Genomic DNA, 27,072 nt, shown 5'->3' with positions numbered 1-27,072 from the left:
GATAAATAAAGATGGCTTATATGTACATAAAAGATGGTCTAAATGACGGTTCGTAGTCCATGACAAAGGTATATGCTCTTTCCTTTACAATTCAATCATATTATAATTTTAGTAAATAGCCTGAAACTACTTTCTTTCAAAATGTGACATAGTTAAGAAATGATTCTGTTTAAAGAAGAAACCTGAAAAAAAATATGTCTATTCTGTTTACTAATGACAGACTGTGCAGTAACACACTTCTCTTTTTAAATATTGGGAAAATACCTGTTTCTTAAAATGGAAGGATCTTGTCCGAATGAAGAATTTCATTTAGGTCAAGAAAATGACACTAGGTATTCCAAAGATGCATTCTTGAAAACTTCTATGCCAATCTGAATAAGAGACGATACTGTGCCATTTATAGAAGTATCAGAGTTTTTGATAGTACATTTTTATATAGGATTTTTATGGATACAGGATTTATTTTCATTAAATCAAATTTGCAGAAATGCTTTTTTATTTATTTATTTATTTTTTTAATGTAAGGCGTGTTAACAGCGAAAGTAATGGGAGCCTACATCCTTGTAGCTCTTGAGTGTCGCCGGAAAATACTGAAAGTATTTTCTCGCTGTGCCATCACCGGACAGAGATGAGCTAAGCAGTTCGCTGGAAAGGCTCCGTGTGTGACTATGAAAGGTTTTTTAACTTATGGAAATAAAAAGGAGTATAAAAGAAAAAACCTTGGAGTAGAAAGTCAGATATCAATTGCTCTCTTTTTGGATTGCAATGCTGTAGGATCCCTACTGTTCCCAATTTTTTGTTTATTTTGAAGTCAATTAAAAGTTCTTCTTCTGCCTTTGATTTCCAACTACCTTCAATTGTAAAAAAAAAAAAAAAAAGAACTTGGTTATTTGAGATTTCTTTTCATTGATGTCTATAAATTTCTTGTTTTTAACTTCTCAGACCTAAGGGCTTCACTAGTCAACGGATTCAGAATTTATTAAGGTTTTAGGCCTTTTATAACAATTTGATAACATTTTCTTTTTACTGCAATTATTGACTGAAAATTATTTTTATAATCCTTTTTAAATTAATGGCTGACTAATTTTCTCCACAAATTATACTAAAAATAATAAATGTTTAAAATAAATAACGAATATTCATAGCACGGCAGAGTTCAAGGAGAAATTGATACCGTTTTAAATTTATTAACTGCTCAAATTCTGGTTAAATTTTCTTTCATTTAATTATGGGTCTATAATTCTGGATCCATCTTTCCACTTTTATTGTTTTATCACCTTAAAACATTATCAATGCAAATGTTCGCTGGTGTGTCCAGAGAAGCGAAACCAACTGCAAACCAACTCGTTAGCTTTCTGCCCAACGAGTGAGTACTTTCCTATAGCTGCGCTCACTTTCCCAACAGTCGAGAGACATTCTCCTTTTAGGAAACTAGATTTCGGAACCAAAACTGAATTAACCGCCTTTTGGAGTGTTTTTAAAAACTTTTTTGGTTTGTAACTGCCTCTAAATGTAACATATTAAAAATTGAAAAATCAAATTCATTCGGAATACTTTCACTTTTGAAGGTACTAAAACCACTTTAAACTGTACTTATTGTACTGCACGAGTGCAGGTGTAAATTTCAAATAAAAGATATAAAAAAAAAAAAAAAAAACTAAGTTAGTCTAACATCATCATGAACGTAATGACAATTAGGAAAAAATGACCAGTTCTGGCGGTTACAACTGTATTGCAATTAAGAACCCTGTGAATGCTATAGAGATATAACATATTTTACGCAACTTGAATGTAATGTAGGCAATTTTTTTTAAAATGGGAATTAAGGAAACATCTATGTTTGAAAAAGGAGAAATGGCAGATATATTGTGTTTGTGACGATTAAAACCAAGTACATTACAAATGTGTAACCTACTGGGAGTCTGTAAGGAACTATGGAAGATCTACAGGTGGAGTTCAATTTATTATATTAATATATCAAAGTATTTTTTTATAATTTATTTTAAGGGCAAAATACCTAAGGTCTTCTGCCCCTATTAAATTAAAAGATATGTGTCTCTGTTTAATTAGTAATAATATATAAATTTCATAATTATAAGGTAATGTATAAACCTAATAAAATAATAATTTTAGATGTTACAATATTCAAAAGGTAATTTTGTAGCTGCTAACATAAATAAGATTGTGTGGATAACATTTTGTCTCTAAATAATACCCTTACACTTTTCTGCTTGTGAGAAAGTGAGAAAATATGTATACGTGGATGTGTTTGTGTAATAAAAGTGGATGTGAGCGTGTGTACATGTTTTGCACGCAGTATTGTTAGTAAGTTCAGAAATATCCAGGGAACAAATTGTAGTTTGATTTAGCCATAATGCATTATACATTACAAGGAAACACATTTGCATGGAACCCAACTGTATCCGACAGATGTGGTACATCCTTTCAGTCGGTCTACCAGTAGACCCTCTTCTTCAGCCCGTCCGTCGAGAGACATTCTCTTATCAGAAATACGTTTCTGATCCAAAACTGAATTAAACTATCCTATGGTGTATTGTTGAAAATGCTCTTACAAAACTTTTTTATTTTGTAATTGTCTCTAAATTTAATATATTTAATACTGAAACAGCCATTTCATACAAAATGTTTCACTGTTGAGGGCACTAAACTCTTTAGAATAAATAGCTCTTTTACTTTAATCGAAGTCAAATAGAAGAAACACTGATAAAAAACTTGTTTCCTTTACTTTTTTCTCATTCTTAAGAGTAAGTTTTGCCATGATAGATAGGTTTTTGATTGTAAATTTCCATCACAAGTTTGGAGATTCCCTTTTCGTCTCAAAAATAGTTTTTGAAAAAAGTAGTGTTTGTGCAATGGAAATCACAGAATATACGCATTGATATTTCATTTATTTAAAAGCCACTAGAAGTACGTTACTAAAGTTTCCGTCAAAATAGGTTGACTAAAGAAACACTTTATCCAATCGATTTTTTTAATCACGAGGATGATACACTTCGCCGGAACCATTCATTTTAGGAAAGATACTGGTGGAAAGTATGTTACACTTTTTAAACCTTGTATGGTATGAATAATAAAAATGTTCATCCTCCAACCGCTCAGTTACAAAGCTAATTTTGAATGTAATAATGTTCCCAAAAGTATTATTAAGTATTTTAATTTTCTATATAACTTTTTTTCTTATGAATCGGCCAACAAAAAATGATTACTTCTTGTACTCATTGGTATAATTATTTTTTATGATTCTGTTAAATTTTCGTAATAGAATAATCACAATTATCAAAATATCCGTTTTGAGGTCCTTCAAGTCTTTAGGGGAAGAGGATTAGTCGACCACTTCTTCAAGAATTGGAGAACCCTTGCGAGCATTCCAAACACATTTCGACATCTGAACATTAGAAAATGCAGAATAGGATCTGAGAATTCGCTAAGGTGTGTAACTTTTTGGGTTTGGCAAACTGAAAGCAAAAATAATAGCACTGGCCGGGAAGGGATTAGCTATGAGATTAGCATACTGGACTCCCACGCGGAGGTCCCGGGTTCGAATCCAGCAGCTGACCCTTAGATTTTCTCTTCCTAGGAGCTTCTTACAGCTCACTGTCCGGTGATGGACAGTGTTGTCTGTAACGAGAGAACACTGTTCGGAGGCTGGCAGTGCACTGAAAAAAGCTCCGGGCGCCAATAACCTTAGATGTTGACGCGCCTTAAATAATAATAATAATAAGAATAATAATAGCACTGGCCAAACCACGATTTAATGTAACTAATACCGAAGAATTGGTGACACCCTGTAGAATGTGTCAAGAATGAAGCCTTCAAAACACCCGGCGTCCCACAGAGTTAGCAGCCTTTTTTGTATAATACGAGCTTGAGAGAGGTAGGGTTTTTAGGCACCATGGATGGTCATCCTCACTTGCCGGCCTCACTCTTCCAACGGTTTCTCGACAGATCCTGGCTTTAAATACCAGGAGTTGAAACGGCATATATCCTCCGTCTCCGTGGCATGGAGGTAGGGATATTTGTCTGGGAGTGATTATCCCTAATTGCCGGCTGTTTGCTCCCCTTGGATTTTCCTAGAGTGCGTGGGAGGTTTTTTTGAAAATGAGTGTGCTATACTGTGATCAAATACTTCTATTTTACCTCCACTGAGCCAAGTGAGACTATACAACGGTATTCCAGATGATGAAATACTTCTCCTAGGTTGTCTACGGAAGTACTTGGTAAAGAAGTAGCAATCTGCATCCGTCTACCTGGAAAGGAAATTTAATGTAACTTAAAGTAAAGCCCGCAAGAAATAATTTTTTGTTTACCAAATTTTTGTATTAACTATACACCACATTTGACACATTGGTTTAATAGATATGGCCATTGCTAATAGATTTAAATTGCCGAATAAATTGCTAACAACATTTGGTTGAATCAGTAACTCTTTGTTAATATGTTTAATAATATTTGACGTTAGCAATTAATTGCAGCACCTTTACTAACTTGTTTGATTGGTCTGTAGTTAGGAATTGACAAATATCGTCCCACTGGGATTCGACCAGTAAATTACGGTCGCAGACTATTGTTGCTATTGCTGCCTGCAATTACCTCTCTGACCAATCAACGGCTTAGTTAATTAGGGAATCGTAGAGAATCCCTTTCACTGGAGCATTTGTTGTAGTAATGACCATTTCTATTGTTACTATTCATTTAAATTATTTTAAAATAATGTATTATAATGCGTACAATTCTTTTCTGTATATATTCTCTTTTAGTATTTAATTATTTCGATTACAGGTTCGATTTCACATCAGTTCATATGTTTTAAGGGGATTTCCTTTGGACAGAACAGAAAAACAGAACTGGTTGTTTTAATATTTAGAAGTCTACATATGTAGGATTAAGAATACACTAAGGTCAAACCGGTCTTTTCTAATTTTTGGCTCTTCCTTTCCTGCAGTTAATTATCCAATAAAGATTTGAAGTTATGCATATTAATTAAGTTCACAGCTGTTCGTTTTACTATTTCGTGAAACAATTCTGAAAAGTTCTATTTATTTGTCGTCTGGATTTCAATCACTTTCAAATTAAATTTTTGTTATTAAGAGAGTGAATCCCGGAGAGGCCAGAGAATTTTTTAGTCTAAATCTCTACACTAAACTGATCAATGTACCTCTGATTTTGGATGCAAATCCGAAACCGGTCAGCGTTTACAAGAAGTATGCTTGCTAAGACGGTTAAACTCAAAGATATTATCCAGCACTGCAGACCTAATTACATTTTCAAAAACTAAAAACCTATAAACCATAACTTTTCTTTTAGGCTTTGATAATATCAAAGCATGTTTTCAAAATAAACAACTGAGTGGCTGATTTTTAGTAATAGCTTTGTTGAAATAATAACTTATTGTTAATTACATCCTATCAACTAAAATTATTTTCAGATAAAAGGGATAGTGTATGGATATAATATAAAAATGAAGTTAACCGTACAGAATAGGGTGTGCGATGAAGGGTGTATTGAAGTGGTTGTCCCTTGAGATTAAACTAATACAAGCCTGTGGGGAATATCGAGGTGGTGGCAACTTGTCCATTATGGCTTACAGATAAGTAGTGCTGAGCCCTTGCTGGTGCCCAACTTACTTGCTCCCTACCACAGCTAAACATATATTATTCACGCAGTTCTCCTCTGCTTCTTGTTCGCTGATGCTCTCTACACGGAGCCTTCACTATTAAAGCCATCAGACCTTATAGTCTCACTTTTATGTACTTTCTTACACACTCTACTTTCTTTTTGTTTTCTGTATTTTTTGTTTTGTTTTTGTTTTCTGTTTTTAACAAAACACATTCTTATAAAACTTTCTATCTTTTTACATAAGTCAATTTGTTCTGTTGTTACGTGTAAAGTAAACGTAACTTTTTACGCTGTGAAGTTTTCTCTGTTCCTAGATTTCTCTGAAGATCTTTTGCTCTGAAGTTCATAGATTTGTTTTCTAGTTTATTTTTGTGATTTTTACTTCTAACTCTTTGGTCAACAACCACTCGATTTTAGTGAAAGTGATGGAGGAATAGGTATGAAATGCTAATGGCCTTGCAAATTGGTGAAAAGCACTGTGGTACAACATTCATGAAATGAATCGAAGACCGAGGACCTAGAATTAATGATAATAGGATCTTCCATGATGAATTGAAGTTTTAGGATAAAGAAATGGGATTTGAGTATAAATGGGAAGAAATGTATATAGGAGAAGGGAACCAAAATTTGGCTCAATAATGGAAGGTTATGGAGGAAATGTTCCGGTAAAATCAACGAACAATAAGTATGCCGTTCAAGTAAACAAAAGGAGCATTATTTTTTTTGTGCTCCATAATCAAGGGTAATCTTATTTATCCAGCCCTCTGTTTAAAATTAAGATTACTAGAAGTCGATAGTTGAAGGATATACGACAAAAAAAAAATCACTGGGATAGAATTTTCATGAGGATCAGGCAAATCTTGAAGGAAGTGGATGTAATGGAAGTGATGAAAGAAAGAATAAGGCAGAAGTTTAGTTAGATGAGTTTTCTCCCTAGGATAATGTTCTTCCAAACCAGCTGGGCTTTCTATATTATACTCTTTGTCATCGTCCTTGGCAGAAGCATGAATCATTTCATCTTCCTCTCTTACCTCTTGTTAATCTTGGTTCAAATCTCAAAAAAATAAAATTAATTTTATTTACCATAGTGACAATTCTTTATGTCGCAATGACGTATGTTTAAGTTTATTTCATTCACATGAACTTGTAGTCGTACGCATACGATAGAGAGCCTCGCGTGACGTCTAAGTCGCAGTGGAATTAGCCTTGTAGTTTCGAACTTCTTAGCTGTAAACTGCAGTATCATACCATAATCAAGGGGCGACCAAATGACCTACAAAATAAAATAAAAAAGAAATGGGTGGCATTCGTGTAAAAAATATTTCCTATGTTTTTTTAGCATTGCGAATGCAATCAATTAAAAGGAGATGCAGTCGAATTACGTCAGAGTTACCAAGCGTCGCCCCAATAAAAAGTTGTATCTCCTCTATCAAATTCGATCCAATGAATAGTTACATCATTGGTAAAATTGGGTATGAAACACCCTGTAATTGGCAAGTAATTGTCGCTTGAAAAGGCAACATTCAAGCACACTCACACAAACTCTTTCAAAATTCATCTACTCATGAAGAAGAAGCCAGTTAGTAGTAGTAACAAGAAACTACAAAATTTCAAAGACCATTATTTTTAATAACCGCTGACAACTTTCAAAAGTTTTTTATGAGCTCCATCTCACGTAGTTAACCTCTATCACCAAATTCACTTGAGTCAGTTTTAACAGTATCGTAATTTCAGTAGAATAAAGTGTGTGTTAGTGCAATAGTGACTCTGTGTCCACCATTTCAACTACAAATCCATACCTGCTAAGATAAATTCGTAGATTAGAACAGCAAGAAAATTGATGAGCTGTGTTTAAGAGACTATTCTAATTTTATGATTGTCTGTAGAAAGGTGAAGTTTAATAATTGCGGGTTCTCTAAAAGCCTGTTGAAAATCTAGTTTTCTAAACATTTCTAGAAAATCTAGTTTTCCGTGTGACTTGGCTACGTTTCAAGTGAACCCAATCACTAAATGGGTAGTGAGCTTTAACTTCAGAGTTAGATGAATTTATTGCATTAGTGAGATCAACGATTTCCTGATGTTTCAGACCATAATTTCTAACTTCATTTTTCCACAGAACTTGAATTGGTAAGAACAGTGATTCCATTAACTAATGGATACACTATTTTTTAAGTGTTGATTTCCGTAGTTTACTATTTTTGAGTACCAAGATTAAAGGGTCTCGTAAAAAATTAACTCAAATTAAACCTAAGAAAATTTAAACAATTTCGAAAACGTCTCTTTGGCATTGAGATATGTGGCTTCTGGAAAGTTGTCAAGGTGATGAGTTGAATTACAAAATGACGCCCAGGGGAATATCAAATGTTGGTAAGAACCAATAAGGGGTACCTAGTACGGGAAAAGTTTTATGGTCCTGAGATGTAATAATCAATGGATCAATTATAGAATTGTTATTATTATCCAAGCTCTAATCATATTTCCAACCTCTTTGTTATATCGTTCCACTACAGCTGGGTACGCTCAGAGACTTGATAAAAGGCATCACTTCTACTAATTGGTTAATTGGATGTTACACTGCCTAGTAGTAGAAAAAAACATCACATTTCTGGTCCATAAAATCCGTGCTGCGCTGTATTTGGAGCAATTCCTTAACGATGACTGAAATCTGCGTATCTGATAACAGTATTAAATTAATTAAAAACTTAAGGAAAATTGGAACAGAAATTATTGTAATAAAATCAGTTTTAAATTAATTTTAACGTCGTTATTCTTTATTTTTTATCCTTAAACATAAACCCAGGATAAAATTTTTAAATTTGAATAGGAAAAATAAAATTCTCTGCAATCTTACTAAGTTATACATTGTGTAAGGGTAGTGAAACCCCACCACTCATCCACTCTAGCGTAGGGGTAGTGAAACCCCACCACTCATCCACTCTAGCCAGAGAGAAAGAGACAGCCCCCTCGGACACAGAGAAGGGAGGCTCGGCGAATGTATATAAGAACGAGAGGAAAGTCAAAAAGGATTCTGGGATTCTGTTCAAAGTCTTGCACTTTAATTGTACACATCGTTTTAGCCACGTCAGTCAGTCTGTTCTCTTTTAAAATTAACAAATTGCCACTAGTAGGAAGTTTATGATGCTTTAATTTCTGAATAATTTCGGCTCTTTTCATATGAAGCAAGTCGAATTTTTTTTAAAAATATGAAACGTGCAAATAAATTTAAAAAAAATAGTGTAAATTAAAATATAAAATTAGAATGAATAATAAAAAAAAAATGAATGAAAAATTTATCTTACCTTTTAATGAGAAACGGCTGGGTTTCGATAGCGCTGCCACCAATGTAATGGTGTTTGAGGGAGATGTTGGTTGTAGATGTTGATGGATAAATAACACCTTGTATTGGTATAAGATATTATATATGTATTTGACTGACTGCCAAGGACTGAATACTTTACACTACAAGAACAGAACAGACTGACTGACGTGGCTAAAACGATGTGTACAATTAAAGTGCAAGACTTTGAACAGAATCCCAGAATCCTTTTTGACTTTCCTCTCGTTCTTATATACATTCGCCGAGCCTCCCTTCTCTGTGTCCGAGGGGGCTGTCTCTTTCTCTCTGGCTAGAGTGGATGAATGGTGGGGTTTCACTACCCTTACACATTGGAATCTTTACTAAGTTACTGAAAATTATTTTCAGATTAGCAAGTTAAACAAATGTAAACTCTTTTCCAACAGAATTATTATAATTGTAATTATTACTTCGAAAATGATTAAATTTCTACTTGTTTTGAACACATTTTTTTGATAAATAAAGCTATGTAATTATTATCTTAGTTTTTCCAAAAATTAATGTACAGTATTTTTAAAAAAGTTTTTTTTTTTTTTAATCTAGAGTTTTTAACTTTAGGAAAAGTTTGACAATTGAATCAAAATATACGAAAGTGTAAAACATATTTTTCTTGTTCTACAGAAATGTATTCATTTTTTATGAGCGAAATAATAAAATTGCGGCAATCATTTTTGTTTTTCTTAGGGCCAAGGGGAGATATGAATTTCTGTTTCATGTAAAATGAACATGTGAATAACAACAATGTGCACATGTTGGAAATAGATAAAGAATGACATAAAGGAAATTGCTGTAGAAAATCTATCAATATATTGTTCTTTTTGATGTTAGCTTTGATGTTTATGAGTGTTTGTTTTTTGTCGGGTGTATGTATTTTTTTCTTTTTTATAAATAAATTTAAAATACTGAAATTGTAGTATGCTGCGAAGAGAGAGTGAGTTCTATTAATGATATGAAAACTTGATAATAAATATTTCTCATTACTTATACGGTAAAGGCACTGAAAATTCTTTGTTACAATAAAATACCGAGCTAACTAATTTATGAATGTATGATTAAATACGAGTTAATGATGTAATGCAAGTTGTAGATTTGGTTTGAATGTTCGATAAGATGTTGAAGGTACTCGTAAAGTGATTGATCGAACTGGGACAATAATCTGATAATAATGAGTGCATTCTCTAGACGAGTGGAAGGACACAATCTGGTAGAAGGGATTGGAATCTCCTTACTTCTATCAATTTTTCGCACCCTAAACGATGTACTTGTCTCTTACAGACGTCAACATTTCTTAAGTGGTAAGAACTGTTGTCTACAGCTACCCTATGACGCTGTTGTTATTTATACAATTCTATTATTTAAGTCTTGGATTTTAATAATTAGGTGAAACATTGGTGCTAACCTACAAGTAATTGTTAAAACATTCCACTAATTGAATAAATTGTGAAACCCCAACAACATTACTCGTAGATGTTACTTTCATATCTATCTTTGATGAGCATAAGAAACGACAGCGTAGATAAGAACCTGAAAATACACGTCTCCTTCGGTGTTACTTACTTCTTCACTAGCTCGAATCTATTCACAGCCGGGACAGTTAGTTTTTTTTGAGAAGCATTTTTAAAAATAGTTAAAGCCACTTTTTAAAATAAATATCAAGGCCTAACATAAGGTTGAAACCGCAATGCTGGGCAACATCAATGAGTTTTTTCTTAGTAGCATGCTTTCTTTTGTTCTGATTGGTTTGGGTATTTCCCGAACTCAAATTTTTCTTTAAAAAAAAAACCCTGAGGACTGGTCTAAGCCTCTAGCACTTTAAACAACGTTCTTATTGATTTCAACTTATTGAGTACACCCTTTTATGTCATTAAATTTTAAAGGTAATTCCTTGTATATATTTTGGTATGCTGAGTGTCGCGTCTGGTGACTAGTTTTCTAATTTCTAATTTTCTAACTTCAAAATTTGCCTTATTTCTGACAATGAAATTTTCCAAACTTAACGCTTAATTTTATTTGCTAAAGCAAGCCATTATAAGTTACTATAAAACATATTTATCGGAACCAAATGAACGATGGAAAAAGTAAGACTTCTTTTCACCAATATATTGATAAATTGAGGCTTTAGAAGCTACCAGTACCTCTGAATAACAATATAATTTATTGTTTTTTCCGCTTTCTTAAACAGTAGATGGTTAATGTGCAAACACAACCAAAAACACAATAAATAAATGAATTTTATTGTAACGGCAAGCTCTCTGTTTCAAAAAAAGTGGATAGATAGATTAATATTGAAAATAAATATGTTTGATATAAAACTAGATATTTATCTAAATGTAAATAAATATATATATTTATATAATTATGTAACTCAAATGTAACATATAGTTTACTTAATACCTGACAGATCCAATTTTCAAGTGAACAAAAGAATCCGGAGAATTTCATTATATATTTTTTTTTGTATTATTTAATAAAGAATTGCCATGAAAAAGCTTTTGTCGAGACATTTGAAAAATTTTCTCCCAGAAATATTACCTTCAACTAGTACATATCCTGGCCAACAGATATTTCTACTTTAAATTGGTAACACCAGCTTCACAGCTTCACAAGTTACTAGTACTTTTCCCTCTCCTACTCAACATGTGTTTTATCTCAGACAACCCTCTGGGGAAATACTTCTCTTTTTTTATTTAAAATAACTTTTTCATAATTTCTAAGGGATTTGTCTTGTTTTGCTATTGTGTTTCTTCCAAGCTCTGATTATCTATCTACTTCTTACTCCAAAACTGTGTTTATCACGCCAATTTCATCCTAATATAGCCAAGAAATCCTTACTGTAAAAAATCTTTAAACAAAGTAATCGCCATTTTTTTTAATCAAATTGTTTGCAATATTTTCTTCTATGTCAAAAAACAAGTTTATTAAAAAAAAATTATAGAGCAATTATATTTTGCAGCAGATATTCAACTTTAATGAGTACAAATTTAGTGTAACATTCTCTTTTTGGAGTGCTTTTTAAAAATAAGCCCTTTCTTAATAGAAAAAAATTAATTATTTTCTTAATCTTTAATAAAAATAAATTTATGAAATATCTGTAACCTACCTAAATGGTAGTTGTCATTTCCTCGTCACCCTTTCTTTATCCGTACTAAAAAAGCTTCCAGTTTTTCCTTCTTTTTTTTATAATGTATTTCCTAATTAGGTCCATCATAGTTTTAACATCTATTATCCGTCTTAATAGCAGTAGTCATCTCCATAAACACCCTTTTTGAATAAACTAGCCTAGTGTTTGTTTCTAAATGTTTTAATAGTCTGTTAGCCCATTCAAGTTTATGTATGCAAAAAATTGACAAATACAAAGTAATTGATTGAAGAAAAAAAAAAAACTGCATTACGGAAAGGTTGGCTTAAATTCCTTACATTAGCTTATTAAATTACTGGTGCAATTATATGTGCAATTAGTAAAAGAAGTTTTCATAAATCTAATTCACTTGTTATTAGTGGAATATCAAGTTGTACTTGGCCTGTCGGTATATCGACGAGTTTCTTTTTGATTCTTCATTTAAAATGGTGTATACATTCATGTACCCTATTTTCTATTTACTATTTACTACACAGTCCTTTAAGGTTCCAGGTGTCCTCGAAAAACTTGTGAAAAAAATGAAGTACCAAGATTATTTGATTGTCAGAGAGAGAAGTAAAAACTTATTAACAAAAAATAAATACGAAAGAAAGAGGTACAACGGCATACAATGCTGATTCTCTTTCTCCCTCTTATATATCTTAAGAAGTGATTATTGTAACGATCCGTTTTTCTTCAGCACTGAAGACGAATATTACCGGAGGGAATAGCCAAAGCTAGTTGAAGGCGATCAGTCAAAAGCGAGAGTTGGGTTTGCAACACGTTCCGTTTTAATCGCCGTTAGAAGCAAGAGTCGAGTTTGCATCACGTCCCGTTAAACGGATTTGTTTTTTTTTTAATAAATAAAAGTTTTTAATTAATCCTTCGGTTTTCGAGTTTTATTCATGCAGTCAACAGTCTCATATTAAACTCTCGAAAGTTACTTGCTTATCACCAAAAACTGACGCAACCTCTCTTTTGTCAACCTTCTACAATTCTGCTACTCACATTCATTCTAAATAACTTCGTTTATCGATTTTGTTATCAAAATTATAATGCGCTGGGTAATTAAACAGTGAATCAAAAATTTACTTTTATTACTTCCAAACCATCTTTCAATCCTACGCTATTATTGGTTTAGTTAAGGCAAATATTTCAAAACATATTTAACAAGTTAATATAATTTTCATAATATTACTTACTAAAGAATGATATTATATTATATTCTAAGAGAATATTAGAGCTACTCAGCTATCGTATAATCTCTAAAATAGATGTAATTCATGTAATTATCTTCACATGCTTATTATTCCTTATATTACTATGTTTAGCTAATTTTCATAATATTATATAACATAATGTTCAAATTTTGAGGAAAGCATTCCACTAATTCTGCTAAACAGAGTATTTGCAGCTACACAACAGAGCTAATAATACCATGGTACACCTTGTTGCAAACTGTAAGCAACGGTTATTAAGGGGTGGAAAAACTTTTACTTCTTTTAAATATTAGGAGACTTATGAATTTCCTTCTTAAAAAGAATTTTATTTTTAACCTAAGCCATTTTACTTAGATTTGTTAGCAGCAAGGAGTAACAATATTTTTTATTAAATTCATTTAGGCACGCACAAAAAATAAATAAATAAGTACTTTAAAACAAAAAATGAAATAATTGTTATTTTCAAGTTGTCGACTAGTAGGAAGAGAATGCTATTTTAGCATTTTTGTATGAATTAGTTATTTGGAAATTAATTACTTAATTTTGCTATCAACTTCTAGGATAGACTTTTTACAATCTCTTACTTCTCGTAAAAAGAAGCTATGGAATCGGGCATATTTTCAAATTTGTAATTACTGGATAAACACGTTTTAGGTACGAATAATGGTTTTTACACAGAAAGAAATCTCGAATTCAGCAGATAATGTTGTTTGTTTTAAGATGATTATTTGACATTCTAAGATGCTATAAATGGATGCATAAATATTTGTGAACGTATTCCCAAAAATTAAATTCTTTCTCTACGAATAAATTAGATAAAGTATAAAAATGTGATTTTACGCTGATTATATCCATTAGTGGAAATCTGGTAAAAAAGTAGAAGCTAGCGGGTGATAATAAGAGATATAACGAGTTAGTAAAGGAGCAAAGTAGGATCAATTACTAGCACGTGTTGGTAATGACTTGACCAGTAGAAAACAATGGCACCAAGTTAATTGTCATTTTCACAGGCTCCACTTTCCAAGCCTTTTGGCTGTGTTGATGAAGACTATCAACGCAAAACTCTCTGGTGTATCCTAGCACAACAGGAAACCTGAACTTACCATTTGAATGCAATGAGCTTCCCCTAGATGGCCATTGTGTCATCCCCTAGTTTAGATATTTAGTCAGACTCCTATTTATCACAATGTCTAGACAGAATATCTTACTTTTATACAAATGTGCTTTCTATGTGCCACAAATGTAATAGAAATTACAAATGAATGGAGAATTGTCCCTCCCAGTTAACTAGATACAACTGCCACAAATTAGAACACTAAATTGCCCTCTCTAAACTTTGTATAAGTTTAGAGTTGTGTTCATTAACTACTTAATACTTGTACTTTGGATTAAGCCAACTTAATTCGTACTTATACTTTTAATGGAGGAGCACTAACTCCATACAATATAAACATAAGTACAAGCGTTAGTAAAATGAAGATAATATCTAATTTTTGTTTTTTTCAGCTCTAAGTCTCCACTCAGTGCAAGGTACAAAACAAACTCAGAAGACCAGTAATATACTATACAATCAGTGCTCTTCAAGAACTCATTGAAATATATGATTTCATTTTGAGTTTATTGTACTCATTTTTTCTAATAAAGTTACAAAAATTACTGAAATATTACTGAAAAGTATGGCTTATTTCATAAGCCTAGTGAAGACTATTTGGAGGAATAGGAAGGTCAACAATTGCGATGAAAGCATTAATAATGGGTGGTGAAGAAATAAATAAGTTAAAGAAAAATATTTGGATGTTATTAGTTAGATATCGTATTACAATACATATCGAGTTATAACAGTAGAATTCGTTAGTTTAGCAAAATTTAACTAAAGATAAAATATCTGAAGAAATTATTTATTTGCGTTTTTATAACTTTATCATATTTATAGAAAGGTAAAGGTGGCATAGTTTGTACGTATTGTGTGAGGGACTGACGGCTCTGTAACGTAACTTCTTCGATATGGGGAAGAATGGATCATACAGAGCATTGGGCTCCGTTCCACTCTCTGCTCAAGTCCCACGGGGAATCAGATCTCCGATTGGTTCAAACCTATTCTCTATTACAATCATGGTTGCCGACATCCATAAATCACTCTGTTAAATGCATGCCCTACAAACAATAGACGTATGTATTTGAGAGCGTGGTGTATGTGTACAATCTGAAATATCTCCAATAAATAAATGTATCCTGCCCAAGATAAGTTCACCTTACACCAAAATTTACTTCTTTACCATAAGGAAGTGTCTTTTTTTTTTGTCTGCCAATCAATCGAATATTTTTAGTTCATTTAACTAATTATATGTTTTATTACCTTCATCGAATATCTTTTTTTTTTTTTCTGTAAGCGTTCTGTTTGCATCACTTTTGTTAATTAACATCTGCTATTAAATTACATTATGTGTTTATAAAAAGTAAAGTAATGTCTATTTTATGAGGTTGACTGTACGTCTAACTACCTCCAAAATAGGTCTCCAGGACAGAGACTGGTTACTAGACAGCATACTTTTTGGTGAATTTCTTATAATAATCATTAAATAAAATCCAAGGCTTTTTTTTGTTTGTTTGTTGGCTTAGAAAGCATTTCAAACCCAGTACCACCTACCCAACTTTACAGACTCACCTCTAACCAATTGGCTTTATGTAATAGCTCTAGTTTTACAAACGTTCTTCTTTTTAGTGTAAAACTTAACCTTTAAATAACCTTATATTTACAAATAACTGTTAAAAGACATCTGAGAACATAAATGTTAATGGCGAATCCTATAACATTCTTACAATGTAACATTGTAACATAATGTTACATTCTTAATGGAAGAAGCTAGCAAGTAATGATGTAAAACGCCAAATAATTCCTTTTTTTTAAACCGTGGACAATCAAATGTACATCACTATGCTTGAAATCTTCGCCTTCACTACAGTCTGGTACAAAGAGAGGAATCTGTGTAAAAACGGACCAAAAATTGCGTGATTAGCTTTCAACGTATATTATTTACATTAGTGAAAGTGCCCTTAAACCCAAATCTTCTTGGTAATTCCTGATATTGTTTTTTAGAAGTAACGTTTATTACTGTTGCTGTATTTAGTCCTCTAAGTTTGCTGTTTACCTTCTTTTTATTTTCTTTTTTAAATTTTGGCAGTAATTTGAAGTCTTCCTTTTTTTTCTCCTATCGGTCGCCACCCAAGCAAGGTCTCTCTGAAAAGTATTCTTGACACCAATGGCTCAAAATGGCCTTCAATTATTTCAAACGTTCTATTTTCAAAAGTCCTTCGGTAACTGGTTCCATGCAAAAAAAATTACTAAATTACCCTTGATTCATAATCCATCACTTATCTCTGTACTAAAACAAAAAAAGTATAATAATTCATTCTTCAAGTTTTTTTCCATATGTTAACCGGCAGTATTCAAAAGAATTTGCGTAAAAACAAGTTGGAAGTTTTCAACGTTAATGAAATTCATAATTTCTGCACAATTAGAAACACTTGTTTTCTAGTTCATTTTTAACATCATTCCTAGCTAATTTTGGTGCATTTCATTTCTTTGAAATTAATCTAAGGTCTAAGGCTCTAAGTTCGTAAAGAAGTCCATAACTTTTGTCAAACATACATGAATAATAGATCTTAGTTGATATGGATGAATATCCATAAAGAAGTTTTTATTTTTTTATTTTATTTCATTTCCTTGATTCTATTTTTTACATTTGTATCGATTTTTGTTTTAGCTCTATTAATTTTATTTTAAAAACTTATTCTTTTACACAAATGGAACCAAGGTTTGTTTAGAGGGAAAGGATGGTTTCCATTTTAGATGTCGTCTAAGAATCCTCTTAGTTCGTCTAAGAAAATTAAAGTAATGTCTACGGTTTTGTATGGCTCTTGGCCTTCTAATCACTTTCCCAAGCTCTATATAGCGTGCAGCCTTACAAACGCGTCTTTTTTAGCAATCTTGTACTTGGTATTTATCTCTACATGAACTATCTATCTCAGGCGAGCGTTTTTTACAGATAAGGCTAGCCGAACAGATTACAGAATTAGCTTCTTCTTTTTTAATGAAACCTCAGGCTTTAATTCTCTGAATGGCTCTGTTCTTCTGGATGTGGAATTTGAGCAGATTGTTAGAAGTTCTGATAATTTTCAACCAAATTTTAGAGCTGAGAAGTCAACTTTTGAGTCCTATAGCAGTAAATTTACGCCTGCAGCAGTTTTAATGAAATAGTAAGTGTAGCAAAAATAGTAGTTATGCTGTGCCACTCATCATTTCTTTCATATCATTTACAGTATATGTACAAACATTGCAGCCAATTACCATATAGTTACAGCAAATTCCTAAAACCTCTTTTTTTTTTAAAAAAAAAAAAAAAAAAACAAATAAAAACGCCTAGTTGACGCAGGTACCTTAGTTTTGAGCGTGATGTTATAAGCTTTCTAATGAGTTGCTGCTTAAATTTAATTTAGGGATAGAATTGGGGCATTGATTCAGGTGTGATGGTGAATTTATTTTCATAATTCTCATAGAACGAAAGGAGAGTGAGGATAAATAATGGAAGATGGTTGATAGTGGAGTTAAGGAGGAAATAAACATTATATCAGGTTGGGGAAAGAGGTGGAGGGTTATAGTAACTATCATTGTTTGGCTGCGACAAGTGATTGAACAATGTTGGCTTTGGAAAGGGTGCGTCCGACTCCAGTTTTGGTGAAATGCGAAGGTGATTGTGTGTACTGTATGGGCTGTTTACTAACACTGATGTAATTATGCAAATATTGCTGTCAATGTATTCGACCTATTGTTAGCTCTTTTACTACCATATACTGGAAATAATCTACTTATTACGATACTTCACATACATTGTTTTGATTTTAATACATAGTTTGCATGTTTATCTAGATTTTGTGCTTTTTCAAATATTTGTCTTACAACTCTATGTTTTAACATAACTTTTTAATTAGTTTCAATCTGAATACATAAATAAAAGGGTGTTTTATGAATAATTATTTATTTTTGTTGGGAAATAATTAGTAAAATAAGTATGATGTTTTTTTTCTTTAATTTTAAGGTTTTTCTCTTATCAAAGTCTGTGGTTACAAGCTCTGGGAATGGAAAATCGGTTTTGAGGTCATTTAGTTCTAGTAATTGTTTCTTAGAAATGGTCTGTGGGCATAAAAGAAGCTGAAAATTTATAATACGGGTTCCCGAATGGAATTGGAATGTTTTCAGTAGATTGTTTTGCCTATTTATAAGTAGAAACATCCCGTTGTAAATCGTTCATACATCCTTTTCATTGATTCTCTCAAACGATAGAAATGGCAGGATAATTACTAAACATTTCCAAAGGTATTAGGAAGGATGCTTTGTACTAGAAAAACAATAAGTTAAGAAATGAAATGTTCTGCTTTTACAACAAGTCTAAAATATGTTTTTCAATGAAAATAAGCATTTAAATATGTATAACAGTTGGCATAACTCACATATATGTTTAATTTTTAGAACAAGTTTATAAAATCCATTCTTGCTTAAATTTAACAGTTCTTCGAGTTCTAACCCATTCTGTCTAAGAAAAAAGTTATGCTCTTGTACCAAATGTTTATAAACTCAGGCCTTACCTTCCATTCTACATACTAAGTTTATTTTTCTGAACAAACCTGGCAAGTTTTCTTAATGTTAATAATTATAATTTCTTCATTAAAATTATTATTTTTTTGGTAGAAGAAATAGGTATTAATTTATATCGCAGAGCTGATAATTGGTATCAAGATCCAGAATCAACTGATTTGACTTGTACAATATTAATTATTATATTTTTGGAATTTAAAGAACGTCAGCATTATTGCACAGCCGGCCTTCGAACAGCGTTCTTTCGTTTGAAACAGTAGGCTGCAAGCAGCTCCAAGGAAGAGAAAATCTAAGCGCGAGCAGCTGGGATCTCTGCAAGGGAATCCAACCAACGCCCTAACCATTGACCTAATCCCTTCCCTTATTGTTATTATTATTTTTGTGCTTGTCACATGTATCATTTATTTATTTAATGTGATAAAGTATTATCTATTTATTTCTGTTTGAAAAAGATGATGATAAATCAATTCGATGAGTGCTAATTAAATATATTTTTTTGAAGTGGATCGTCGTCATGGATGATCTCAAGAAGAGACAGGTTGAGGCAGCTGCCTCTAGAGCTCCGGACGACTAATAATAAATAAAAAGAAATAGAAAACAAAAATAATAGAAATAAATTATGAAACTAACATCTGCCACAGCGTGTTAATAAAGAGTTCTAGACTGCTGGATTTTACAGAATTCGTACCATCAAAAATATTCATACCCACCTTTTGCTCTAAACGTGAACTTCATTTGAAAAGAATTTTTCTATTCAGAAGAATTAAATTTAAACTTTCGCAGTTTATTTATTACATTAAGCCAAGTATTAAATTATTTCAATTTGGAAAAAAAGTTAAAGAATTTAAAGTCGACGGTTTTGGTTTAAAGGTCATATTATTAAATATTAATTTTTTTTGACGATTTTATTGAATAATCAATCTTTGTTTAGTATACTATTTTATGAGTGATTAATGATTTCAAGACGGGAAGAATTGACAGTTGGCATGAAGCAGATAAGTCTAAAGAAGCAGATTTTGGGAATTCTACTATTTCTCGTGAACAGTAATTTAGTTATCCTATTCAGGTTTGTTAAAGCACTTTGCGATAATCACTTAATGAGCATAGCGATCAAACCTAACTACATACTTCTCCTAACCCTCACTAAAGACCTGCGTGAGTAGTTGATTATTTTGGATAAGTGAGTAGGGCCTGTGAGAACAGTTTGTTGGGTCTAGCTCTCTATTCTTATTTTTAGCTCACTTTCTAGCAAATTCATATTACAATATGACTACAATTTGCGAATAATACCTGAAAGATTTTTAAAGAACCGTTTTTGGTCGCAATGCAATTCGCCATTAAAGCCACGTCCTGTGCACATATCTAGTTCCATACATCCAAGCGAATATAAAGATTTAAATCGATCTATAACTATCTGAATATTTAAAGTTTAATTTTGTTTGAATTATGAATCTATTATGAAATTTTTAGAGAAACAAAACAAAGATCCACTAACAAAACTGCCACCGTTTTTTCTATTATTGCAATGGTAAAGAGTTCCTAAGCTTTAGTTAACCATATTTTATGTGTAATTTAAATAATACTGGTTGGACAGCGGTCAGGCAGACAGATTAGATTAATATTATTATTAGATTTATACAGAGTGGGCATAAACCATACTTCATCAGCATCAAATTACATTTACCAAAGGGAAGGTTGGTTCAACTACTTCAAAGCAAGCAATCATATCAATCTAAGCAACTCCGCCTCAAAGCCACTATGAGATACAGATCAGAAGCCGCATATTATAATGTTGCTATTATAATACAATGTGGTCAATAAATAAAATAACTTACAAAATAACTCTAAGAAAAATCATTTTATAGATCAATTATTGATGATTATCTTTCAAAAGATAAAAGTAAATAATTTTTAAATTTTATTTTTAAGGAACAAATCAAAAACCTAGCATTTTGCTTCTTATTGTTGTAAAACGGATATATCTGACGATTCGTTTCGTACTAAATACAATGATTCTCTTCTTACATTTTTAGTCTAACTGACTACCCTTTGTTATTTCGATGATTGCGTTTAGAAGAGACTTCAGGAAAATCTAAGAAGCTAAAAGTATATTTAAATATACTTGAATATCATTAAAATTATTGTTATCAACACATTAATTCACCTGGATTATATGGCGATTTTACACTTTTAACAGTTGTTAAAAGCACAATAATCGGGATTTATTGAGCATGCATTTTGCTTATTTTAATACTCACATACTTTTTTTGAAATAGAAAAAACTAACTCATTTTTTATGCACTACAGGCCTTGCAATCATAGAGATGAGTGCCTGGCAAGAAGATCAAAAAACAGGTGGCAAATATTTTCTGATATTTAGGAGTCCCTTCTTGGATAAAAGTCGCATGGTAAGTCCAGAAGAATGAATCTCTTTCTTTAACAAGTGGCCTGTTCAATCAGGGCAAATTATGAATTATGTAGAAAGAAGAGCATCTTCCCTGTTAAGTGAAAAATTAGTTTATTTCGTAATTTTTACCAAACTTACTTTATACTACGAAGAATATAATAGCACTGATGGTATTTAGGTTATTAACTTAGGCTGGTCAGATAACAGAGGTCATTGGCAACTTCACGACGTACTACCGCTACCGCATTCAATGCTATTATTTTTACTTGTCTAGGAGCAAGGACTTGCTCTAACATCCAAAACTCTTAGGACCTTAAAAAAAAAGAAGGTTTTTTAATTAGAGTATAAGTAAATAGAAATTACAGCGCAGGTTACAAATCCATGATAAAAATTACAGCAAATTACTACAAACCATTAATTAAGCCCAACCACATGAGCAGTATAATTTCTCTCGTGCACAATAATTACAAAAAGAGCAAGTAAAAATTGTAGTTTTGGCTCATTTATATTCTTAAGTTAACACAATATTCACAAGGCACTGTCGTCTGCCTTGAATGTCAAGTTGTTTGAAAAAGCAGGTACGCCGGTATTCGTTGGATGGCTTGTGAAGAGGCGGGTAATGTTGATAGTGTAGAAGGTGGTTCAGGGTAGACGAAAGCACGGACAGGAATTTCGTTCCCTCATCCTACCACCTTACCAGCGCCCGCTTTTCAGACTCTTAGAAGAGGTCTGAGTCGGGAGTATAGGGTTAGTGATTTGCGAAACGGCAGGCTACGGAATTCCTGGCTTGCCATACTGCACTAAGCTTTGGAAACATCTACAACGGCGTTCCCATCCTCTTACATTGCAACGACCGAATTAATTAAACGCTGAGAAAGGAAACTTTATACGAAACTGTAAGTTTGCCTCTTCAATCTACTCTTTCTCACAAATATTTCACCTTATAAGTTAAAAATTATTTCCTTACGCTCTAATAATTCATTTAACACCATCTTTTAATGGTGTAATAGTAACTTAAAAAGTGTTATGTTCTCAAAATATAATTTTTGTAATCAGATTAATTATTTTAAATGATCACACAGAGATATTGAATCAATGGTTTTTTTATCTGATGCTGTTACGTTCTCTTGAATGAGAACTCCAATGTACCCTCACTTGGACCCATTATTTCACCTGTTAAGGACGTACTCCTCCACTCATTAACAAATACCTTCTTTCCTACCTTAATTCCTGAAAGTTAAGGAGGTGACAAATCTAAACACTTTTAAGAAATATTCATTTAAGTACAGGAAAGGAAATTTACGGCAAAAAAAAAATACAGAGCAAATTATGTACCTTACATTTCCAATGAACCGAAAAACAAAAGCTTCTTGACACAAAATTAAAAATTTTTGTTTTGCAGGCCTACCACAAATTACAAGTCGCTTATCTTCTTCAAACTTTGCTTAACAAGGGGCTAGTTTCTCTATAGGACTCTTTGAATTGAGTTATCACTTTCAAGAGAAATTTAAAGTAGACGGAGCTAAAAAGAATATCGCTGTTTCTTTTAACTAAATTTGACGAGGACTATTGCAGATATTTTCCTGTAACTGGAATTTAATATTATTGAAATGTTCTGTGATAGAGAGTGGTTAGTTAATTTAACGACCACATCAGGTTTAGTAAAGTTTATACGAGTTAATTTCGAATTATTTTTCTATGAAGGTGATCTGCTGGCATTTCATTAATTTTGTTTAATCCATTGGTTATTTCAAATAACATTTGAATTTCTTTAGCTGTGTTGTTTTCACAGGAATTTCGTTTAATAGGAACGTTGTTCTACTAGATCGTCTCAAACCTTGCAGTAAGTATAGAAAAATTGATTTGGCTATGCTTGTAAGCAGTTTAAGACAGCGCACATTACCTTTCCCTTTAAAAACAATGTTTTTACCTTGAGCTTTAACTAAAAATAATTAACAACTTTCAAAAATCTACCAAAAGTAGACTGGGTTATGAATAAGTTGGCGCAAATTCAATTTTTTGAAATTTTAATTTAATAGGGAATACCCATATTCTTATAATTCGGATCCAGTGAACGCAATCCGATCTATCCAGTCTCACCTTCATATCCTCGAACCATGGTTTCGCAAATGGAGAATAAAGGTCAACGAGTCTAAATCCCATTACATAACCTTTACCCTCAGTCACAAGGTATTCCCACCAATCTATCTGAACCATATTCCTATTCCTCCGGCTTTTGGCATTTTCCTCGACTCAAGCGACAGGAACTTTACTTACGTTATCAAATGACCAAAAGACTCCTCAACAAACGCTCCAAATTGTCTCTTACCAACAAAAAGAAAATCTACACAGCTCTACTAGCCCCAATCTGGATATACGGACTTGAACTGTACGGTACTGCAAAGCGTTCCAATCTCAACCTCATCCAATTCCTTGCAATCGAAAATCCTAAGCACAATCCTTTACGCTCCTTTCTACTGAGCAATCACACCATCCACACTGACCTAAAAATCCCATTTGTCCGGGACGTAGCCAAATCCAAACTTTCCCAACACTTCAACCCGCTCATAAACAATCTATCCTAAACTACTCTTCCCTCAAATGTTCGCCGAAGACTGAAGCGTAGATAGATGATGATAAAAAAGGGTGATAATCCTTCGAATGCACTTCAACGATATCTTGTGTTAGCCGACACATGATGGTTATCGTTGGATGGCCCTCAATCAAATCTTTCAAGCCATTTTTATTTATATATTGTAATCCGATTTACTTGTTGCCAATAGGCAGTTGTAAATTAAATAGAGTTAAAAAAATCTTTTCTTGGATATACTCGGCTGGAGACTTTAATAATCTTCCAAAATATTAATTCTCCCTTACACATCCAACCAAGAATCGCCTACTATTCGCCTGCATAAAATAACTTTACAAGATCAGAGTTTAATTCAAGATAAGTTTGATTCCAGACTCTCCATCCTCTCCAAAACAAGAGTACTAAGAGAGTCTTCTAGCAACGACTACTTAGTAATAGTTATTTCCCTCTTGTACTTCAGTTGACATCTGAATTTTTTTATAAAAAAAATTAACTAATTTATGTGTTAAAGTAGCATAAACCCCTGGCTTACCTAACTTCTACAAATTCAATCATGATTAAAAGAATCGAATGCTTTTTGAAATTCAAGCACAACATTTTGTCTCTTCATCATCAAAAGACAATTAATGGTAAAATTGAATACAAAAACATTATCATCATAACTGCTGGAATTTTTTTTAAATGGTTTCAGCAAACGTTTCCAAAGATTTTTCTTTTAACCGAATTCACTCACTGGATACATTTAAATCTATAACTTTTATCTAAAACATTTTCCACGATCATTTTATTTTAAAATTCATATACGTATGTGTTTTACAACCAAAACCTAAATTATGGTTTTGCTTTCTCAGATAAAACAAAAGTACGTAATAGCTAAGAATCATATAAACTTTGTCAATATGTTCTGCAATGCCCTGGATTTCAGTATGGTCGACAATGTTGCGCTATACAACATCTCTAGAGCAAATTTCCATTCTTTGTGAGGACGCTTCTTGCTTTTTTTTTATATGTAAAAAAAGCTATGCAAAGAGAATTTTTTTTTTTTATTATTCATAAAAAAAATCACTTTAGAGTTCCAAATATATATATGTGGAAATATTTTTTAAGTCCATTTTAGAAAGAACCTTTTAATAAAATGAAAGTAAAGAAAAGAATAAAACTGCAAAATTGCTCCGCATATCCACAGTATTGCGAAGCATGTTTCTAATCTAATTCTATTATTTCAGTTGGTCTATTTCTTTAATGGTAATCTCAGATATTTTTCTGGCCCATCTGCTTAGTCAGTTATCATCATCAGTGATCATTTCTTCTACGAACATGGCTTATTACGTATCAATGGCTTTGGCAACCATTTTCTCAATTTACTTCATTATTATATTACTCGGAGCCCAAAAAAGGTGAAACAACCGCTATTAGGCCTTAAACCCAGTTAGTCCATTGTTTAATAGATTCTATTACCAAATTAAAAAAGTTATACGTATATAATATATATTATTTATTTAATGACCATTTAATTTAGTTACTTTATAACAGTTTGCTCTGTCCAATTTGAAGTTCTTCTAGTCTAGAAATACATTTTCTAATTTATTTATAGAATTGACCAATTTCATTGAATCTAACAAATTCTCTTTACTTATTGTTTTAAATACATTTTTGCCACTTTCGAGCTATGCCTCTGCCCAATCATCATCTAAAAATATTTTTATAGAATTTCGCCATTCCAAACAGAAAATGTTTCAAGGATAAGTTTCTGATTCTATAGTTTCTCTCTTACGTACAATATTGGTCTCGCTTTTAAAAATAACCTCTGATCGGCCAGAAGAGGTAAACTAGCAAAATGGGCACCATGCTGGTAGGTCAAATTCCAACCTTTTCACAAAACTTGGATGGAACATGGTACACTGTATATAAAACATTTTATATAACAATATTGTACACATATGTGAAACATTTGCAGCAAAAATGAAGGTGTAAAGGTGCAGAACGGAGTTTATTTCATTGCTAAATGACATATGAGTGGACCAAATTCCTAGATAACTCAGAAAATAAGTAGTAAGTAATCGCCTATTTTTTCAGGCGGGGCTTAACGTCCAACTACCATTTACTAGATGTCGTGGACGGAGGCGACTAGTAAACGTACCTTACTATTTCTTATTTAACCATTAAATAAAATCCAAGGCCAAGATCGGGAATCGAACCCAGCACCACAATGAATATTAGCTTTGCAGGTCTCGCCTCTTAATCCGCCGTCTCGGCTACCGTGGCGCCTCAACTCAGAAAATATATCATTAATTTTTAATCATAATCCACAAGCTAACGTTTCTGAAAGCACTATTCGCTGTAAACAAATTGACATTTATTCAAACAGCAGTTTTTTTTAAGATATTTTTTGCTAACCATAAACACCCGCACAGATCATTGTCTAAAAACAACTTCTTTTTTTTTAAACTTTTGTTAAAAACGGATACCACTGGTAAAGAAAATTTGGAATTATAGCACTACTTTCCTTAGATATTGAGAGAAAATAAAACTTACTTGTTAACAATCCAATTTATTCCTTATTCTCTCAAGTTAGTCACTTATAAGTGCAGTATTTTCCTCGTTGTAGCTCTTTTGATTTTTTTAACTTACTTTATGGAAGAAAATACTTAAAATACCTAAGAGCAAATAAAAATGGTTACAGTATAATCATCAGTTTTTCTTTTAAAGTTTTAAGTGAAATGTTAAAAGCTTTACCTGGGTTGGAATGGAATTATTTATATTAAAATCATAGTTAATAAAGTAATTGAAATAATATTAAGATAATATTAATAAACATTTAGTTGGGAGTTATGCACTGAGCAACCTAAATATGAGTGGACTAGTAGTAATGTCTTCTTTTTTTTTAAAGATATTGACGATTGAACTAACTTTCGCTTCATACTAATAAACTAAGCTAGAAGGTTAAATTAAATAAAATCAAGTGAGCCGAAGAGTGCCGATAGTTGCCGACTACATTCGGTAGTTACAGTTGAAACAGATTGTGGAAGGTAACAGGCCGCTAAGGCAGCATGGGTTCTGACCCATGTAAGATCTTTGTGTTAGTGAACGAT

The 27,072-nt window shown here is 32.3% G+C and overlaps 1 protein-coding gene across 9 annotated transcripts; it reads right to left on the bottom strand.

Annotated features, from left to right (window-relative positions):
* Positions 1–341: 341 nt before the first annotated feature.
* LOC141452383 (uncharacterized) lies at positions 342–27,072 on the bottom strand. 9 transcript variants are annotated; one of them, XM_074124468.1, is made up of 11 exons: positions 26,717–27,010; positions 26,516–26,637; positions 26,121–26,318; positions 21,529–21,702; positions 16,480–21,431; positions 12,093–12,637; positions 11,525–11,800; positions 8,122–8,310; positions 6,721–6,910; positions 4,159–4,268; positions 346–3,406 (listed from the first exon to the last, which is right to left on the bottom strand). In XM_074124468.1, exons 9-11 carry the CDS (start codon positions 6,881–6,883, stop codon positions 3,344–3,346), a joined length of 336 nt encoding a protein of 111 aa, XP_073980569.1. In that variant the 5' UTR covers positions 6,884–6,910; positions 8,122–8,310; positions 11,525–11,800; positions 12,093–12,637; positions 16,480–21,431; positions 21,529–21,702; positions 26,121–26,318; positions 26,516–26,637; positions 26,717–27,010; the 3' UTR covers positions 346–3,343. The 9 variants fall into 9 exon arrangements, 7 of the variants coding, with proteins under 7 accessions (XP_073980573.1, XP_073980574.1, XP_073980569.1 ...); XM_074124472.1 differs by having other exon boundaries at positions 343–851; positions 11,525–12,637; XM_074124467.1 differs by having other exon boundaries at positions 11,525–12,637.

Source organism: Rhodnius prolixus, unplaced genomic scaffold, assembly GCF_049639745.1.
Source record: "Rhodnius prolixus isolate KJV_2025 unplaced genomic scaffold, Rpr scaffold_3, whole genome shotgun sequence".
NCBI lineage: Eukaryota > Metazoa > Arthropoda > Insecta > Hemiptera > Reduviidae > Rhodnius > Rhodnius prolixus.
The sequence above is the reverse complement of the archived record's forward strand: the minus strand, read 5'-3'. Positions and strand labels throughout refer to the sequence as shown.

What these genes read in the sequence shown, in the direction of transcription:
- LOC141452383 (XM_074124467.1), bottom strand. Translation starts at nt 6,883, where the DNA reads ATGATACTGCAGTTTACAGCTAAGAAGTTCGAAACTACAAGGCTAATT. An exon ending in CATAAAGAATTGTCACTATG is followed by an intron (nt 4,269 to 6,720) that starts GTAAATAAAATT and finishes TTTCCTTTCCAG; the next exon opens with GTAGACGGATGCAGATTGCT. An exon ending in TCTCACTTGGCTCAGTGGAG is followed by an intron (nt 3,407 to 4,158) that starts GTAAAATAGAAG and finishes TCTAATGTTCAG; the next exon opens with ATGTCGAAATGTGTTTGGAA.